This window comes from Sarcophilus harrisii, chromosome 5, assembly GCF_902635505.1.
Source record: "Sarcophilus harrisii chromosome 5, mSarHar1.11, whole genome shotgun sequence".
NCBI lineage: Eukaryota > Metazoa > Chordata > Mammalia > Dasyuromorphia > Dasyuridae > Sarcophilus > Sarcophilus harrisii.
The window spans coordinates 81,466,674-81,487,558 of NC_045430.1; the positions used below are offsets into that span (position 1 = coordinate 81,466,674).

At 33.5% G+C, this 20,885-nt stretch overlaps 1 protein-coding gene across 1 annotated transcript in view; it reads left to right on the top strand.

Moving 5' to 3' along the window:
• The window catches only part of LRIG3 (leucine rich repeats and immunoglobulin like domains 3), a 59,933-nt gene that overhangs the window by 35,075 nt on the left and 3,973 nt on the right, over positions 1-20,885 (top strand). The window contains exons 4-18 of the mRNA XM_031941001.1: positions 467-598; positions 1,282-1,425; positions 2,388-2,531; positions 2,907-3,050; positions 3,497-3,640; positions 4,907-4,987; positions 6,990-7,061; positions 9,216-9,287; positions 10,185-10,348; positions 13,715-14,035; positions 14,902-15,183; positions 16,535-16,987; positions 17,861-18,016; positions 19,392-19,535; positions 19,637-19,912. Of these exons, the coding sequence (XP_031796861.1) occupies positions 467-598; positions 1,282-1,425; positions 2,388-2,531; positions 2,907-3,050; positions 3,497-3,640; positions 4,907-4,987; positions 6,990-7,061; positions 9,216-9,287; positions 10,185-10,348; positions 13,715-14,035; positions 14,902-15,183; positions 16,535-16,987; positions 17,861-18,016; positions 19,392-19,535; positions 19,637-19,912 (2,729 nt within the window). The remainder of the gene's footprint in view (positions 1-466; positions 599-1,281; positions 1,426-2,387; positions 2,532-2,906; positions 3,051-3,496; positions 3,641-4,906; positions 4,988-6,989; positions 7,062-9,215; positions 9,288-10,184; positions 10,349-13,714; positions 14,036-14,901; positions 15,184-16,534; positions 16,988-17,860; positions 18,017-19,391; positions 19,536-19,636; positions 19,913-20,885) is intronic.

The window sequence follows — 20,885 nt, forward strand, 5'->3', positions numbered from 1 at the left end:
TTTCTTTAATAAGTAACCTACCATCTTTTCCAATGATGTTTCTTGAATAGCATAATTTAAGGTATTTCACCTGTATAATCATCATTGCTAATGTTCTTCAGCCATCTTTGGCCCACTATGCATCTCTTTATTGACATTTGAGTCATCAAAAATTTCAGTTCTTTTGAAATTATAATCTGGACAGTAGAAATTCTTTATTTTGGTTCTTCATATTTAGGTGGTTAGACCAATCTCTTCTGAGTATTGATGAGTCCCTGTATTAATCCTACATTATGAAAACAGGAAATTCCTAATATCAATAGACACCATGATACCAGTTAGTTAACCATAATATAACTCAAAAATGATAACATGATAATGGTGATAAAGGGAATAGTGTATGTTAAAAGTTTTGTTATTTTAAAGCATCATAAGAATGTGAGCAATTAATTACATCATCATCAACTATGATATTTTTAAATTCCAGGGCCAATAATAAAATTACTGAAATTTTACCTGAACAACTAAAACCATTTCAATCACTGGAAACATTAGATCTGAGTAGCAACAATATTTCAGAGCTCAAAACTACATTTCCTGCTTTACAGCTCAAATACCTGTAAGTATTTTTTTTAATATCTAAAATATAAAATTTGTGATAATTTTGGTACATAATTTTCTACTATTATAAGTGGTTTAATTTTGATTTATAGTAATGTGAAGGCCATCAATTGATTTAATTTTGAAATTAATAAATTTCTTATAGACATCCTTACCCTTTTTGGCTAAGAGAAAGCAACAGGATTCAAGTGAATCCTATTTTGAGAGTGAGAAAAATCTTCACAAAATTTTTTTTTATTCTGCTACATTTGATTATACTAACCTTTGCATGTTGTCTTGATCAGTTTGTGTTATTTTATGCTTTCCAGAGTATCAAATTGCTTTTATTACAAAATGTAGTTAATTTAAGACTTCTTCCTCAGCTAGTTCTCTACTACATACCCAGAATTTGAGAACCAAATGAATGGTTCTCAAACTTTTTGATCTTAGAATCCCTTCCTTAATTGTTGAGGACCCCAAAGAGCTTTTATGTGAGTTGCATTATATTCACTGTAATAGAAATCGAAACACCTTAGTATCATTATGAAAACAGTTTAGACCAGTAGAAATGAACAAATATCTACTGTGTCCGGGGGCAGAAGGCTTAAATTCTACAGTACTTCTCCTTACCTTGAGAAGACTCTCTTCTTCATGGACAAAACCAAAAGAAGGGAAATTCATCTACAAACTTACTTTTAACAGGTATATAAATAGCAACCCAATCAGATCCATGGAAGCTGGTTTCTTTGACAATTTGGCTAACACTCTTCAAGTACTGAAACTGAACAGGAACAAAATCTCAACTATTCCCCCAAAGATGTTTAAACTGCCCCATCTGCAACATCTGTAAGTATAATATGCCTTTTAGTTTTATTTTTGTCCTTGATAGTTCTCAGAGCTTCATGAGTCGATATTAATATGTCCAAAATGTCTTAGATGTCAAGGGGTAGACTAAGTTTTCTTCAAGTTGTCTTATACTACAAATGTTACTTTCTAACTTAAAGAATAGCTATTGTCAGTACTGACCAGAGATAAAAACACAAACAAAAAAAAAAAAATAAAAGAAAACCCCAAAAAACAAATTTCAAGTCTTCCTGTTGAAGAAAACAAGCTCTATTAAAAAAAATTTGATTGTTTAAGTAATTGAAAACATCTTTCTTGCTTGCTTATTTTCATAACATTTTTCAAAATTGGAGAATGACCTAAGATTTGACTAGATAAGCTTGCTTGGTCCACTGGGTTATATGAAATGATTATAGTGTTTTAATTTCAAACCCAATTCTGAATTGTTACAAATGGTTTTGAATTTATTCTCAGTGGACCAAAATTTAAAAATCAAGGAATAAGTTATATTTAATGACATTTTGTTATAATTTAATATATTTTATTGTGATTACAAAAGAAAATAACCTTTCTTATAAATTCTTAATAAAAATGTTTGGGTTTTTATTTAGTATCTCAAAGGATGCATGATTTCATCATTGTTGACACTTTCCCCAACTAACTCACATTCACATTTTTAGTCAGTGGTTTATGGTTTGCTTGTTATCCAAGACTTATCACTAGCTGATAAACATTCTTCAACCATCTGGGGAAGTCTAGACTGGGTCCTTGTTGTTGATCCCATATCAAGATTTGTAGACCTTGTGGTTTATCACGCTATCCTTTGAGAACCCAGCACCAAGTTTGGATCATAATAAGGAGCTGGAATTGATCTTTTGTAAAGGGTGACTTTCTTACTCGTGCTATATCACCTACCACTGATTTTAACTGTGTCAACTAAACATACAACTCATATTTTTTTGCAGGGAGCTGAATCGAAATAAGATTAAAAAAGTAGATGGACTCACCTTTCAGGGACTTGGTTCTCTGAAATCACTGAAAATGCAAAGAAATGGGATAAACAGACTTATGGATGGAGCTTTCTGGGGACTTAGCAACATGGAGATCTTGTAAGTATAAATGATTACAGTTTCCTTTTAGAATTTCTAATCCTAGAATCATTGAAGATAATTATTAGAGCTGGAAGGAAACTAAAGAACCATATTCCAGATCTCTCCCAGAGGGCATTATATTGAATGTCTCTTGATTATTTTGTTTTCAATAATGTTTCAATTACTAGTAAAGAGAATTTGTAAATATATCTTTTCCTCTCCTTTGATCTCTTGATATCCAAAATCTTTTTTTGCATCGTCAAATCCCAACTACCTAATAATAGCAAATATATGTGATCTGTTGTAATCATATATGTCTCTAATATGTATATGACAAGACAGATAACAAAATGAATATTTGAGTCCTCTCTTTGATTTTTATTTTGGATGTAGGCAGTTGGACCATAACAACCTAACAGAGATCACCAAAGGCTGGCTTTATGGCTTGCTGATGTTGCAAGAGCTCCATCTCAGCCAAAATGCCATTCACAGGATCAGCTCTGATGCCTGGGAATTCTGCCAGAAACTCAGTGAGCTGTGAGTTGACTTTTATTCTCTTCAGTATAAAGTTCATGCCAAAACAAGAGCTTCTTAACATTGATCTGTGAGCTTTCCTTCACTAAGATTCCAAGGTGACAACACCTACCTTCTCTCTCCTCCTTCTTTCCCTCCCATCATCCATCTTTTACTACTCCTTTGTTTCCTCCCTCCTTTCCCCAATTGTATTGGGATAAGTTGAAGCCAAGTGTGTCTATTTAATTGCGCTGATACATGTGCTGAAATATTGCCACGGTCATTTTCAAATGAAAAGAATCTCGTTTGTTTAATTTGCTTGGATCAGAGATCATGCACAAGTTCAGTATTATTAAGGCTAATTTTATGAGGATTATTGTTATAATCGCTATTCTGCAAAAACAAAACATTGTTTTCAATTGAATAAGGAACATGTTATTAACATTGACTCAATTATTTTGCCTTTGCAGTGACCTGACTTTCAATCACTTAGCAAGGTTAGATGATTCAAGTTTCGTTGGCTTAAGCTTACTAAATACTCTCCACATTGGAAACAACAAAGTCAGCTACATTGCTGATTGTGCCTTCCGGGGGCTTTCCAGTTTACAGACATTGTAAGTTACACATTTTGCTTTCAGAAGATGAATTTAATTGGTTCCTAAATGTGCCCACTTATTTCCAAGCAGCTTTTCTTTGTTGTGAAGGAAATGTGAGCAACCTCAGAAATAGCGTCTTAATCTTTCCCAGATCAGATTCATATGTATCCATATGTGTTTCTTAGAAAGATTAAATAGGACAATGATGAGATTGTTCTTAGTGATTACAATGTTGTCATAATCTCAAGGAAGTTGATGTAAATGTCTCAATAGGGAACAATTTCAAATGAACTAATTTTCCTTTATAAGAATTATAGATGAAAAATAACTAAAGGCATAAATGTTATGGGACCACTAAAATGGCTCATATATTAGTAATATATTTAAGTTTACCTCTGTCTTTAGAGAGAAATGAAGCTAACTTTATTAAGCTTTTTAAATATATCAAGAGTTAATTTACCTTGCATAATTTACTTTTGTTTTTTGGGCATTAGAAACATTTTGTTCTGTTCACTATTTGAAACATTACCTAATTGAAAGATACTTTGTATGCTTTGGCATACACTGGCTTGTGTGGTTGGAACAGTGGTTTTAATGTTTAACCAACTTTTTGGAACATCTAGGTTTTTAGTATTCACCTTGTCATCTGAATCTATCCACATTAATAGGGGGCTGGGAAGCTCCTGACTGACCTTGCCCTGGTCAATTTTTTAATATATATAATTGTGATATAGTAAGTAGAGTGCTGGATTTGTTTTACATTTTTGTTACTCTAGGTATGTCATCTGATATGTCTATCTCATTTCTTTATTTATAATATGGAGATAATAATTATTATATCTTAGGGTTCTTGAAAGGCTCAAATGAGATACTATCTATAAAGTACTACCATAATACTAATATCATTTATATAATTGTATATATTAAGATTTGCAAAATCTTAATCTCATTTGATCCTCAAAACAACCTCATTTTATAGATGAGGAAAGGGAGGGAGAAATTAAATGAAATCATTAAGTACCTGAGTCAAAAATCAAAAGGTCTTCTGACTTAGAATCCCATAATGAATCTACCTTGACCAAAATGTTAGTTGTTCCTTGAGAAAAGGGATTTGTTTTATTTTGTTTTGTATCCTTAAATTTAGTAAATACATAATAGATGCTTATTGAATTGAATAGCCTTTGATTTGTAATTAAAAACCTGAAGATCAAAGCTCTTTCTTTTTGATATACACATGTGAATGATTCTTCCATCTCTCATTGTAAAATGCTTTGTTTTCTATAGGGATCTAAAAAACAATGAAATCTCATGGACCATTGAAGATATGAATGGTGCTTTCTCAGGACTTGACAAACTTCGTAGGCTGTGAGTCTGATTTCTTTTCTGAGTTATCTCAGTCTTTCATCTCAAGAAATTTATTATTAAGTGAAGTCAGTTACATAATAAACATCTGAAACTTAATTTGTGACTGGTTGTTTATGGTTTCTTTTCCTTCTTCCCAGAAGAATTTTAGACACAATTAGGGGAGCATTATATATTCCTTTTTGTTAAGTTCAAAGCAAGACAAAATCAATAGCATTTATTAAGCATGCCTTCCTGTGTCATATATTCATATCCCTAGCAAATAATTTGATTGGGAATATTATCTTTCACGTGATTGCCAAAATAATCTTCCTACTGTCACTCTTCTTCAAAAGCATTTAGTGACTTTTCTTTATTTTATAAAATTACCTTTTCCAGGCCCTGTTCTCTCTTTGTAGGCTTCTTCCCTACTTCTCCCATCACAAACTATTTTCAAACCAAATTGTATTGTAAGTTGTTCCCCCACTTTCTGGGCAACTATCCAAATCCTTTCTTGTGGCTAGAATGCATACCTTAACACATCTCCACACATCAAAATTCTCATTTTTTTAAGGCCCAACTCTGGTGCCATTGTTCTCTATGAATTCTTTTCTGAGCTTTTCTTTTCTGTACCATCATCTCATGCCTTCCCAAGAAACTGAGCGGTTGCTGTAGTCTGTACTCTTGTAGGGGATGTCTATAGGCCCTATTTCCTTAAAACAATTTAATGTGAATTTAACATGTTAGCATTAACCAACATGCATTTTTATGTAAAAAGAACAAGAAAGGAGATTGGATAGGAAATTGAATTTCTGTTACCTATATTTTAAAAGTATGTCTGTGAGTAACTTTTACATATACACATAGAGTTAAACAAATCACCTCACCCACATCAATGGAAAACTGGACCACTTCTAGAGAGACATGCAGTATCTGGCAATCTTTATTTGTACCAAAGCCAAAGTGAGTTTCATGTCATACATTCAGAAGGGAAAAAATAAAATGCAAGAGAAGTTCTCTCTCTTTTAAAAGGCTGCTTCATGGGTGGCTCATCCTGGCTCAGTGGTCAATAGCTGATTTGCTTCATTATCTCAAAGCACAAAGTACTGCAGGTGATGAGTCATCGTGTACTGAGCCCAAGGTTACATGGATCACTAGTTTCATTACATAGATATGAATGCACACACATATATGTACTCACAGTTTAGTAAAGTAGAAAAAAATTCACATGTGATTGTAACTTTTGTTTTTAAAGTTCATATGCAATTAAATTGCTTTTTATTTTAGGGAGGGTGTGGGACAGAGGAAGAAAAATTTAGAACTCAATTAAATGTTAAAATTGTCTTTATGTGTGATTGGAAAAAATAAGTCCATTAGAAATAGGTTTTATATACCATATCTCACTCTTTTCCTCATCCTTTGGTAGATTATAAACTCTCTTAGGGCTGAGTAGTGGTGTCTTTTATCTCTGTGGCTTCAATACTGAGTAATATTTTGCACAAAGCAGTTATCTAATATTATCTATCAAATTTAATTTATGTGTAAAAGATTATGAATTTTGAATTTTCCAAATTTATCCATAATGGGATTGCTCCAAAGTGTCAGGGAGTTAATTGTCAGAGTACAGAACTATGTTGCCCCCAGCAGCGTTTTTAAAAGCAATCCAGTAAAGCATCATAAGATGATTATATATGATGTCTTTACATGGGGAAAAATGTTATATGTATGAAACTTTTATCTTGTTATTTTATTAAGCATTAATCATCAAGTTTGAGAGCTCACACCAAATTCGAAGAAACATTTGTTAAATTAATTGTTTTATTTTAAATTTATTATTTTATTATTTTTATAATTTTATATTTATTATAATGGACATAGCAGATGTAATGACATTTGTTTAAGTGTTGAAAACAGAATTGGGGAAAATTATTGGGAACTTAGCTAAAATTAAAAAAACATTTTGGTTAGGATTCTCAAAATAATTTTTATTGATTGTTATTCTGTTTTGCATCATATTTGTTTTCAGAGTACTCCAGGGAAATCGGATTAGATCTATTACAAAAAAAGCATTTTCTGGCTTAGATGCACTGGAACACCTGTAAGTAAGGAATCTTGTAAATTTCTCACTGTTGGGCATTTTAAAGGCAATTATTTCTTATTCATTTTTATAAAAAATCCCAGAAAGATAAGTTTCTCACAATATATTAAAATTGTGACTGTAGGCTTTGACCTTTCTAGCCACCATGCTTTTTTCTGTAAAATGAGGGTTTGGACTCTATAGTCTCTAAGTTTCTTTCTAGCTCTAAATCTCAGAAATATTTACTTGTGTATTTGTTCTAGCTATTTCCCCAGGTTATTATAAGGATATATGTTTTCCAGGAATAGTAATGTCGATTTTTTTAAGTGCACTTTTTGTGAATTTTATGCAAAAGGTAAAATATCTGACAATAAGTGAAGTATAGATTGTCACATTTATTTACTCCCACTTGTATGACAGGTCTTCAGATTCACTTTACTAGGCAAAAAACATAATGTAGAAGTCAACTGGAGAAAAAGAAAAGGATTGGGTGCATGTTAAAAAAAATAATTTGCTGTTCTATTTGTTATTCTATGTTGTACAACTGTGTTCATATAAGCTACCTAGCTAAGCTTCCTTTTCTCCTCCACAGCTCAACAGTTTAGTTGAAAATAAAATTGAACTTGCTTAAAAGCAAAAGAAGGCTGGCAGTAATAGGTCCATTTTTTACAAAGCCTAAAGAGCTACAAAGAACTCTTGTTGGTTCAGCTTTAAGAAAAATCTCTGTGTGCTATTGGCTGAATTACACAACAATTCCCAAGAAAGCCTATGCTGCTTTTGTACAGCTGGAATGGTTAGGAAGCTTTCTCTTATCTTAAAGATGAAATCTGGTTCCTTGTCATTTTCATCCATTCATCCTTGTTTTTGGCTTTTAAAGACAAGCAGCACCTAATCTTTCTAGGCCTTCTTCTGCTTAGACTTCCACATATTTTAAAGGTCCTTGTTATACCTGTTGAATCTTCTCTTCTCACAACTAAACATGTCCAATTCTTTTACCAAAACCTGTATGTGGGGGTGTTTTAAGTTCCTTGATTCTGGACATGTTTCTCTGGGAAAACATTGATTTATCTTTGTCTTTAAAATCTGGCACTCTCACTTTAGCACATAGTATTCTAGATGTGGTTTGAATAGGACAATAGAACAAATATCCATGACCTCTTGCTTTGGATGCTAAATTAATAAAATTTAAGATCACATTATCTTTTGACTGCCATATTGCACTATTGACTCATGCTTATATTGGAACCTTATTAAAATCTCTGAGTTGTATCCTAAACCAATAGTTCCTTCATGCCTCCCAATATTGCCTTCATCTTGTTAGTAAAATTTTCGAAAACTAATACAGGTAATTTCAATTTAGTCCCCTTTCTTTTCATTATTTTATCCTGCTATTCTAGCCTGTTTCTATCTCTTTTTAAATATCATAATTATGTCATTCACTAAATTATAATTGAGTGCCAGATCTGAAGTCAGGAAAATTTATCTTTTTGAGTTCAAATATGGATGTATAACTATGAGCAAGTCACTTAACCCTCTTTGCCAAGAAAACCCCATTTGGAGTTTTGAAGGTTTTGAAGGGTTCATGAAGGTCAGACATGATTATAAAAGAAATCAATTAATAACAAACTTGGTACTATTTGCAAATTTGCGAAACTGGCCTTCTCAGTCTAAATGATTGTTAGAGATTTTGAACTGAGTCTAGAACAAATCTCTGTTACTCCACTTGGCAAATTCCCATACTGCCATCCATCTACCTAGTCCATCTCTGTATTTTATACATAAGGCAAGATGGTAGCACAATGGAAAGAGTACCAGACTTAAGTCAGAGGACATGGTTTCTGTTCTTGGTTCTTGCACATCCTTGTGCAAGTCAATCAAACTTTCTGTGCCTCAGTGTCCTCCTAGACCAAATGACCTCAGATAGCTTATAAACATTTCAATGTTTTATTCCTTAAGAGTGTGTCAAAGACTCTGCTGAAGTTCACATAGACAATGACAGTGGCAATACTGTGATATATCCATCTAGGGATTTCATCCATAAAGAAAATTAGATCTGATAAGACCCTTGCTTCCCCACTTTCCTGAGTACTCAGAGACAATGCCTGATCTGTTTTAGAATTTTACAAGGAATCAACATTGATTCACCATATTTATTTTTTGTATATCTCTTTTCAGAGACCTGAGCAACAATGCAATCATGTCCTTGCAAGGAAACACATTTTCACAAATGAAGAAACTTCAAGAATTGTAAGCTTTTATTTTTCTTTCAGATTGTTCTGAGCAGTACATAGACCATAAGATATGCCAATGAGTTTAAATGAGATCAAATGAAAGTACTTTGTAAAGCTTTAAAAAACTACACAATTACACAAATGTCAGTTCCCACTCCCCATAATATTATAGTCCTGTACCATAAGAAACACCATGGCATAATGTAGAGAAAGATGGGCCTTGAAACCAGGAAATCCTGATTCAGGAATTCCTCTTGACACAAAGCTGGTTTAAGAATCCTAGACAAAACATTTAAGCTCTCAGTGATCAAGCCTACTCACTGTAACTGTAAGTTGCAGAGAATATGCTGACTTGCCAATATAGGTTTAAAAAGTTTCCTCCTCAGGTAGTTTTCTATATCAGTAAAACCACAGGTCTAATCCTTCTGCCTGTCACTGTTATTCCAGATAGTGTGACAGGACAGCCACAATTTTAATAGTATTATTTCTATTACCAAATACTTTGGCAGATCTGTTCTTTATCATTGTGGCTACTCATTCTAAAGAAAAGGGTCATTACATACCCATTCCTATCTAATCTTTGAAATTTGATTATGTCACATAAGAAATAGAGTGGGGGGACTTCAGGGAAGGATGATTAGCTAGATCCTGAGTTTGATCAGGCAACATGGCTGTAGGCAGAAATTTTTTGTAGTGAATTTTTATAACACCAGCATTTACAAAAAGTCAGGAGGCCAAAATGAATTACACATGTTGTTGCATCATAATAAAGATGATCCAGAGAAGGTTACCAACTTGGGATATGCATTTTCAGCTTTAAAATGCATCTGCTTGATATTATTTATTTGCATTGGTTGGCTTGCAGAAATATGTATTTCATAGGGAAAAATTTGAATATAATTACTTTCCTCAGGCATTTAAATACATCGAGTCTTCTGTGTGATTGCCAGTTAAAGTGGCTTCCACAGTGGGTGGCAGAAAACAACTTTCAGGATTCAGTTAATGCCAGTTGTGCCCATCCTCAGCAGCTAAAAGGAAGAAGTATTTTTGCTGTGAGTCCAGATGGCTTTGTTTGTGGTGAGTACAACTATTCTCCTCCTATCCTGGTTTTCTTTTCCCTGCCCAATTTAAGAATATGGAAATGTAGATATGAGTTTACACTGAATCTTCTCCATCACTGTGGAGAATACTTGCATTACTTGATGTTTAAGATTAGGGCTCCTTGAACAAGGTAGTTTCTGTTGTTTTTCAAGGAATCTTGAATTATCTGAATGTATATATTGGTGTCACCTTCTTGATCAAGAACTTTTAAGGTGGCATGGCATTTTGCTTTATTAAAATTAAATACCTTTTTCATATTCAAGAAATAGAAAGTACAATAGAATCTTAAATTTTCTACATCTTGCAGTCATTTCTGAAACAGGAGCAATGTGATCTTTATGTGATTATTTATATATGATTGATTATGGCTTTGATAAGCCTGCTTGTTCCATGTTAATCCCTTCATTGAGGAGATCCTCTCATGATTTTTTAGTAGGAGTAAACATAGATCACAGTAATGAGGTGGCACAGTGGATAGAGTACTAGAATCAGACACCAACTATGTGACCCTGGGCAAGTCACTTATCCATGTTTGCCTCAATATCTTCATTTGTAAAGTGAACAGGAGAAAGAAATATCTTTGGTGTCTTTGCCAAGAAAATCCCTAAAGGGGGTTGCAAAAGGTTGGACACAACTAAAATAACTCAACAACAAAAACACAGTTTGATAGTTATTGGCTTTTTCTGTTGCCTTTTATTTGTATTAATAAGCTCTGAATTTTTTTCTATGACCCCATTATTTTTCCCTCTAGTAACCTTGTTTTGCAGTCCTATGATGTCTTCATAATTGCATTGCCTCCAGCAAGGATCTCTTCTATGCACTTTGTTGTATCCAGTTTCTTTGTATATTTCTGTTCTTTATTACAGCCATTTCTACCATCTACATAGTACAATTACATTAGGTTCCTAGCATGGTAGTTTCACTTCAGTGATAGAAAAAAATCATTTATTATAATTTTTTAAGAAATATTTTCCATTTCATCTATTTATTGTACTCTTTCCATTTTTTAAATCTTTAAATCCCCTTGAAATGATTTGCTTAGTTGACTATCTTGCCAAGCTTTCTTTAAGCTGGTTTTACCCTCTGTTATGTCTTTTTTTGTGAGCTAATATTGCTTATAATGGTGTGTCATCTTTGTAAGATTTTACAAGTTTATGTTCCGAGTATTGTCTCTGGCAGCCACTTATCTCCATTTGACATGTAAGTCATACTTGTTAAGAGCTTTTTTTTTTTGCTTTTTTCATATGCCTGTTGATTGACTCAACATAAGTTAAACTTGATTACAAAATGATTAGAATCAGACTCAAAGTCCTTTCTATTGCTGATGTCCCATGAGACAAAGGAGAAAAAACTAAGGAAAGCTGAAGACCAGTAAATAGAAATGTCATGCTTCTAAATCATCAACATTTTCTAAAAAAAAAAAAATCAGCGCTAGACATGGCAAAGCCAAATAACATGACTCCCTCAAAAAATGAAACATTATATTAACAGAGATTAGATAAGACTACTTGTTGATATGAGATTTAATTCTCAATCAGCCAATTGTGTCAAAACACCAGTTTATCAGAGATAGGATCAGAATTTAGAAAAATCAACAAGAAAGAATAATAATGAGAAAGAAATATACCTACAATGGAAAATTCAATCCTGAACAATGTAAAGAAACAATTTGAAGTGAAAATCATGGTTAAATGAACTTCATATTAACCTATGGTTACTAGGGACCTTTTTGATATTTCCACATTGTATATTTAAACATTGATCTAGATATGAGTAAAAATGATCTAATCCCTACATGTCAGGAAAAATTAATTTCAATTATGGCAAGCCATTTATCAGACTCTAGTTATATTTCTGAAAGCATAGGATGGGGATTTTGATTAATCAAAAATATTCTCTTTGGGATTTAGACATTATTGAAAAACTTAAGTTCAAAAAGTTAATTTTGGGAGAAGGGAAGAAAAGCAGGAAACTGAAAATAACTGCTTATAATGAAGAGCTACATTAATGTAATTTTCCTTGTAGTACCATGAGGTGGTATGATTGATTCACTTTTAAAACCCTTGTGTTGAGATGACCTATTTGACCATTGTTAGGTTTGTTTTTAACACAGTATCCTTATTGTTTAAATATGAGATGCCTAAATGATTGGATTATGATATCCAATGGTATATGGTATCTTCTTTCACAAAATGTGGAACTAGTTGCTAACACTACAGACAAATGACTTGTTTTTATTTGCTGGACTTCATGCTCTGGAGATCATAATAATGATTAAGGCTCTAGGAAACTGGAGACATTAAGAAAGGTGACCATGAGTTTAATGCGTTTTCTTATCTAGTTCTAAAAATTACATAAGTAAAATTATTTGCATTCCAGGGTTGACCATGTCTTTTCTGATGGCAATAAAGTGGCATCCTGTTATCATGTAGAATCAGAAAAGGGTGCTACAGTGGCCTAGAATCATAGCTCTAAATTGTTAGAGAGGGAATGGATCCTGCCTTGAAGATTAACTAGCTGTATGACTGCCTCAGAGCATATAGCACCATGCCTGGGACATAGAATGAAATATTTTTTGATTGATTGATTGATTGATAATATCTTCCTCCAAAGGCTGTTATAAGAGTCATTTGAATTTATGTATAATAAAAAAAACTTTATATAAGTATAAAGTGAAGCAAACAGGATAAAGTGACTTGCCTATGACCATACAGCTAATAAGTATTTGAGGCCAGATTTGAACTCAGGAATATGACCCATTCTATCTACTGCACCAATTAAATGACTTTTAAAAACAACAACAAAAACTTTTGCAAAGATCAAAGGAAATCATGTGTATAAAAGTATTTTATAAATGTAAGTTATTATTACTGATTAATAAAAAAAAACTAATCTTTTCTGCTTTCAAGTGAATTTAGTTAATCAAACATTGTAGTCCATAATCTACTTCTAGCAGACAATCCACAGCTAAGCTTTTTAATGGTTGTCCTCATTGCTTAGAGCACTCTCCCTTCTCAATTCTGCTGATCTCCTGGTTTCCTCGAAATCCTAACTAAAATTCCATTTCTACAGGAAGCCCTTCCCAACCTCTCTTAATTCTAGTATCTTCTCTTTTAATTGTTTTCTGATTACCCTGTATATAATTTACCTTGTGTATATTTGTTTGCATATTGTCTCCCCCTCCCCCCATAGATGGCACATAGTAGGTACTTAATGAATGCTGATGCATTGATTGAATTTAAAGACATACTCTGAAATATCTCCTTGATGTACATATTTGATAGTCTTTGGACCCTTATGTTCTTAATTTTTATGTTTCTTCTTTGTTTATTTTTAAAATAGATGATTTTCCTAAACCGCAGATCACAGTCCAACCAGAGACCCAGTCAGCAATAAAAGGTTCCAACTTGAGTTTTGTCTGCTCTGCTGCGAGCAGCAGTGACTCCCCAATGACATTTGCCTGGAAAAAAGATAATGAACTACTCCATGATGCTGAAATGGAAAATTATGCACACCTCCGAGCTCAGGGAGGTGAAGTGATGGAGTACACTACCATACTTCGGCTGCGTAATGTCCAATTTACCACTGAAGGGAAATACCAGTGTGTCATTTCTAATCACTTTGGTTCATCATACTCTGTCAAAGCCAAGCTAACTGTAAATAGTATGTAATTCTCTTCTTACTTTTGTATATAAAAAGACTAATTTGTAGAAAAGTCTGCTTCTTTCCCTTTTTCTTTTCCTTGTCATTACTTCCAACTTGGGTCTTAATGTGATTTCAATGACTGATGTTGCCATTTTAGTGTCCTGTTCTTATAGGTCATCATGTTCCCATTTTGTTAGCTTTGTTACATAGATCTTTTGTAGCCAGTTATATGAAAGAGTGTGAATTTAAGAAAAGAAAAATAGGTCCAGAATAGAATCATGACATTTTGGGTCTGAAAGGAACCTTAATAATCAAATGACAGAATCACAGATTTGGAAGGACCTTCAAAGGTCATCTAATTCAACTTGTAGTCAACTGAGAATTATTTCTCCAGCAAAGGCTCATATAGACTTCTCTTGAAGACTTCTTGCAATAGGAACCTCCTAAGGCCATCCATTCTACTTTTTGGTATCTTTAATTGTTAGGAAATTTTTTTTATATTGAATCTAAGTTTTTTTTTCTCTTTGCAAGCTTCACATAAGACCTTTAGACTTAGGGCCAAACAAACAGTCCAAGTGTCCTTAAAATGCAATAGAAATATCTGAAATAATTCTAAAGGGGGGAGTCAGAAGACCTGAATTTACTTTCTACCTCTTATTAGCCATATAACTTAGGATCAGTCACTTAACTTTGCTGAGCATAGTTCTTTCCATCTCTAAAATAGAGATAATTTTTATTTACCCTGACTATATCACAGGGCTATTTTGAGAACCAAAGAAAATAAATTGTAAAACTGCTTTAAAATTAGGCAAACAAGATCAGATTGTAAGGCGGAGTAATTACAAGGATGGCTAAGGTACTAACATATGCCTTTCTGATTTTAGTGCTTCCTTCATTTACCAAGATACCCATGGACCTTACAGTTCGGGCAGGAGCAATGGCCCGTTTAGAATGTGCTGCCATTGGCCACCCAGCACCACAGATTGCTTGGCAAAAAGATGGTGGCACAGACTTTCCAGCAGCTCGAGAAAGACGCATGCATGTTATGCCAGAGGATGATGTATTCTTTATTGTGGATGTGAAAATAGAAGATGTTGGTGTTTATAGCTGTACTGCCCAAAATAGTGCCGGGAGTATATCAGCAAATGCAACATTGACTGTTTTGGGTGAGTTGAACCTTAAGATTCTAAATCCAGAGGGTTATAGGACTAAGCAAGTACAGAATTACAGTATACTGACTGTTTCCCAAAGAGTCCTTGAGGATGACTCAGATGAAAAATTTAGAGTAGTGTGCTACCCGTTTTAAAGGGTTGTGTGATGGAAGGAGACCTGCTCCTGCCTTTTTACTTTTGTTCTAAGTGCTGTGCAGTCTCTTAAAATAATCTGTGTTGTACTTGATTTTGCATTATGAAAAAGGTTAACTCCGGATTGAAGTAGATTACCTAATAACAAAAAGCAGGGGCAGCTAGATAACATAGTAGATAGAGCCATAGGCTTGGAAGTTTGGGAAGACTCATCTTTATGATTTCAAATCTGGCCTCAGATGCTTAATAACTGAATGGGCAAGTTATTTAACTCTGTTTGCCTCAGTTTCCTAATTTGTAAAATAAGCTGGAAAAGGAAATAGAAAATCATTCCATTATATTTATCAAGAAAAATCCAAATGGGTTTATGGAGAATTGGACACAGATGAAATGATTGAAGAACTAAAAGCAAATTATTAAAAACTCTGGCTACTCTTTTAAATGGGCCCTTTTTTCTTCTCTTTAAGGCAAATTACTTTCTAAGCTTTAAAGAACTATGCAAATGTCAACTGCTTTTATTAATATTGTTTTAGCTCATGAGAAGCAGCATGACTAAAGAGCCTGTCTGGGAATGGGAAAAACCTGACTTTAAAACTCACTTCCAACATATACCGACAGATATAGTACTGTAAATTATGAACAAAAGATAATCATCTAGAGAAATAGCTCTAGAAGAGGTAACTAAAGTAATTCCATATTATATAGTTGGTTTTAAGAATTTATTTTCAGGACCATGAAAAATGATTATCAGTATTTTCTTATAAGATCTGTTTAGAAAAGGTTTCCATGTAAAAACTGCCTACTTAGATTAAATAGCAGACAAATATAATATTAATTTATTTTTCTAAACATTTAAACTCAAATAATAAAAAGATTTTGCTTTAGCTTTGTTGCAATTTCCTTTGCTGTAGAGTAAAAACAAAATAAAATACAACAAAATTGAGTTGAAACACAGAAGTTGGCTAAATATTCCACCTTCGTACATGTTACCCTAGTTAGGGAACACTAGTGGATGAAAAAGATAATATAATAACAAATACCATTTACTTTCAGGTAGAAAAAAGGAATTTAAAAGAAAATACTTTAGCTGTTGAATATTACAAAATTCAAATTTTAGCTTAAAATAAACTCTCTTACTAGATCTAGTGATATAAAAAACTTAAATATGTGAGATAATGAGAAAAAAAAACAAACAAAACCAATATCATTTCAGAAACTCCATCATTTCTGCGACCATTATTGGATCGAACTGTGACTAAAGGGGAGACCGCTGTCTTACAATGCATTGCTGGTGGTAGTCCCCCACCCAAGTTAAACTGGACTAAAGATGACAGTCCTCTGATTGTAACAGAACGACATTTTTTTGCTGCGGGAAATCAGCTATTGATCATCGTGGACACAGATGTGGAAGATGCTGGGAAGTACACTTGTGAAATGTCTAACACACTTGGAACTGAAAGAGGGAATGTTCGTCTTAGTGTAATTCCCACTCCCACCTGTGATTCTCCCCAGAATGCTGCCCCATCATTAGATGATGATGGATGGGCCACCGTGGGAGTTGTGATCATAGCAGTGGTTTGCTGTGTGGTGGGCACTTCCTTAGTGTGGGTGGTCATCATATACCACACAAGGAGGCGAAATGAAGATTGCAGCATTACAAACACAGGTGTGTAAATAGAATCTTGGCATCAGGTATAGCAGTCATGTGTTTTTGTGGTTCAGGAGTAATTTTCTCCTCCCAACATTTTTGTGTATCTCTATGTCTCATTCAGTCAGAAGGGTGACTCATTTGTTTCAGTCTGTAGAAATATGACCAATGAAAAAACAGCATCACTATCATTATTCTTTGTCCTACCCTAAGCCCAAAATGCATTTTTTCTTTGGCTTGAATATACATTTCAAATCACACGTTGAAATACAGCATAATATATAATTTTTCACCATTGATATCAGAAGGTGGAAAAGTCTCAGTCTCTCTTTCTTTCTTTCTCTCTGTATACACACACACACACACACACATATCTATCTATATACACATACACACATATATACATGTTATATACTTAAGGTATTTTATCAGACTCCTTGTAGTCTTTGCTTGTGGGATTTAATTTAGATATTGTATATCTAACTCCTGTAATGTTAGTTTATGTTGTGTAGAAAGGAAAATCTTGATTTGATTTAGCACTTTTTTTTCAGGAAAAGGACTCTAAGAGTAGATGAGATAATCCAAGGTTAACTTTTAAAACATATTCTATTCTCTAAATAACAGCCCATTAGCTTGTTCAAGAGACAATTACTTGATCTAAGCCAGTTTTGTTAGAAGAAGTCAGTTCTTATTTCATTAGGTATATATTCAAAAGTGTAGAAATCATTATAATATTGACCATTGTTCAGAAAGAAATTAACAGTTATTATAACAGTATTTGATATTTTAGATATTGTATTATATGTAATTATTGATATAGTTATGTATAATATTATGATGTTATATAATATGTATGTTTCTAAATCCATTCTGTTTTTTTCTTAATCACAGATGAAACAAATCTTCCAGCTGATATCCCAAGTTATTTGTCATCCCAGGGAACATTAGCTGAAAGACAAGATGGGTACGGCTCATCAGAAAATGGGAGCCATCACCAATTTATCACTTCTTCAGGAGGTGGCTATCTTTTACAACGTGACAATAATGGTAGGTATTTGAAATAAAAATGGATGTCAGAAAGTGCTTTACCAAGCACTGATGCACAGAAATTTAGTACCTAGCCCAAGGTCATTGGTGTAAAGCTAAGTTACATAATCTTGCTTCTTCCACAATTAGGAAATCTTTCATTGTATCCATGTACACCAAAACAAGTAGAATTAGTGAATTTGATTTCCTTCATGCAACACTAAGAATCCCTACTTTTATAAAATTAAATCTTTTTTAGGCTATAACCATATTCTATTGGTCATTTAAACGAGAGAACCAGTTACTAAACATGTATTAAGTACTTATTTTCTAGTAAGCACTGAGAATTTAAAAAATGACGTCCCATCCCTCAAGGAGCTATTGTTCTTTAGAAGAAGATAGTGTGTATACATATAAATAAATACAAAATATATACCCCATAAATGCAAGTTCCTTTTAGAGAAGTAGAGATATTAATAACTCTGTATATCCCAAAAGAGACCATGTTGGAGGTTACTCTAGTTGAACTCTCAAGGAAACTAGGAATGATAAGAGACAGAGGCAAGGAGATAATGAATTTGAAATTTAAGGAACATATTGTACACAGACACAGAGATAGGACATGCAGTTTTGTGTGTCAAGGATAGCAAATTTGGCTAGACCACAGAATGAGTGAAGTAAAATGAGTAATAGGTCTAGAGAGGTAAGCTGGGGCCAGACTGGAAAAGGTTATGTGTGCCAAACCCAATACTTTATATATATTTTTTAGAGAAAGTAGTGATAATTATCAACCCCCCAACTAAATCATTGGATTAGTATCATTCTTTTAGTATGAAAAAACTAATTCTGGTTACTATCCCCCATATATCTATCTAAGCCCTGGTTACTATATCTGGTTACTATCCCCCATAATCAGTGACCTCAGACAAATCACTTAACTGGAGATCAATGGAAACTTCCCTAACATTCTTCCTTGACCTTAAGAAGTGGTCTTAAATTTGCCCTAGTGATGCAGTTATTTATAATGATCTAAAAAAAATGTTCTCTTATCGGAGGGAGGGAGAGAACGCAAACAGGAAAATATTAATTTATTATTAGGTGATTTATTTGTGTGGTGCAGTAGACAGAATGCCAGGGCTGAAGTTGAAATTTGATGAGTTCAAATCTGACCTCAACTACTTATGAGATGTGTGATCCTGGGAAAATAAGTCACTTAAACTTTTTTGCCTCAGTTTCCTCATTTGTAAAATGGAGATAATAGCACTACATCACAGAGTGAAGTGAAAATGAGATCATTGTAAAGACTGTAAAGCATGAAGCACAGTGACTAACACATAGCAGATACTATATAAATGATAGCTATTTTGACGATGATATATTTCTTTTTGATTTCAAGGCACTTGTCATATGGATAATAGCAGTGAAACAGACATGGATGGTGTCACAGATCCATTCTTATGCCACTATCTGGGAACAACAGGCACTGTGTATCTGAAGGGGACTGTCTATGGCTCTGACTCTTTTGATACTTACCGCCCAGGTATGTAGATTTATAGCTTGAATAGAGATTGAACTGTCATAGTTCCCAGTGGAATTTCTAGAATTGACATTTCTCTTATTTTTTTTTAAACATATAAAAAGGTTGTAGCCCAGACCCAAGAACTTCCTGCTTAGATCATTATGAATCTACTTACATAAAGAAAAAAGAATGCTACCCATGTTCACATCCATCAGAGGAATCCTGTGAGCAAGATATAAGTAGTGTTGGAATGCCATCTTCTATGAGTAAATATATCAACTCCATCTACATTCAAAATGAAGGACCGGGGATCAAAAGCTTGTCTCAGAACAAAAATATTGTGGATTTTAATGTAATCCAAGAATCATCACCTACTGCATCCAGTAATGCTTTTATGGGTAAGTTTCATAGTTGACCTAAGCTATCAGGAAAGCAATGACCTTAGCTTATTGCGCAGAAATACAGTAGAAAATTTAAATGCCAAATTTGTAAAAATAAATAAATAAATAAAATAAAAAGGATGATATATTTAAAATTGAAATGTACTTTTAGAGGTCATCTAATTCAAACTACTCATTTAACAGGTAGGGGAATTGAGGTTCTAGGAATTTAAGTGACTTGTGCAAAGTCATAAAGGTAGTGTGAGGAAGAACCAGGATTGTAATAGTATATATAGCATGGCTTTTACTACATCATGATTTTTCTTATGGAGAAATAAATTAATTTGTGATAGTGTAAATGTTCTTTTAGGGATATTCAAAGGAGATTTTTTTTTTACTTTGTTATGCACTTAATCTAGATTTGAAAGATTTAGAAGCTTTTTGGGAAGCACTGTGTGTGGTAGCCCCAAAGAGATGAGTGTTCAGGGAGTGGCTTAGAAGCTCAGCCCTTCGGCCATGTGGAAAAAGTGGTTTTGAGCTACAAAGTACTTTGGGGTGGAGCTGAGTGTACAGCATTACTGTGGTTTGGGATGTCTAGTAGCTAATAACTGAACCCACAGAAGAAGGGTGGGAAACAACGGGTCTACCTAGCAAGAAGAATTTGATTCTCTTCTGGCAGAAAAGATCATCAGAGCTGAATGCCAGCAACTGGGAGGCAATAAGATATAGATTTTGGTATTTTTCGTTTAATCAAATATGACTAGAAGATGAGAGATGACAAAGGATGAAGCATTTATTAAGTGGGTAGGAATAAAGAAGGATAGAAAACACCTAATTTCCTAAATTCCACTATATAGGTACCCCACCCATATTGTCTGTCTACTAGGAGATAAACACACCAGAGGTGGTCATTGAAAATTTCTGTTTAAGAGTTTAGGGACCTTAAAAAATTTAAATCTTTTTATGTTTAAACTTAAAGGGCTATATAAAT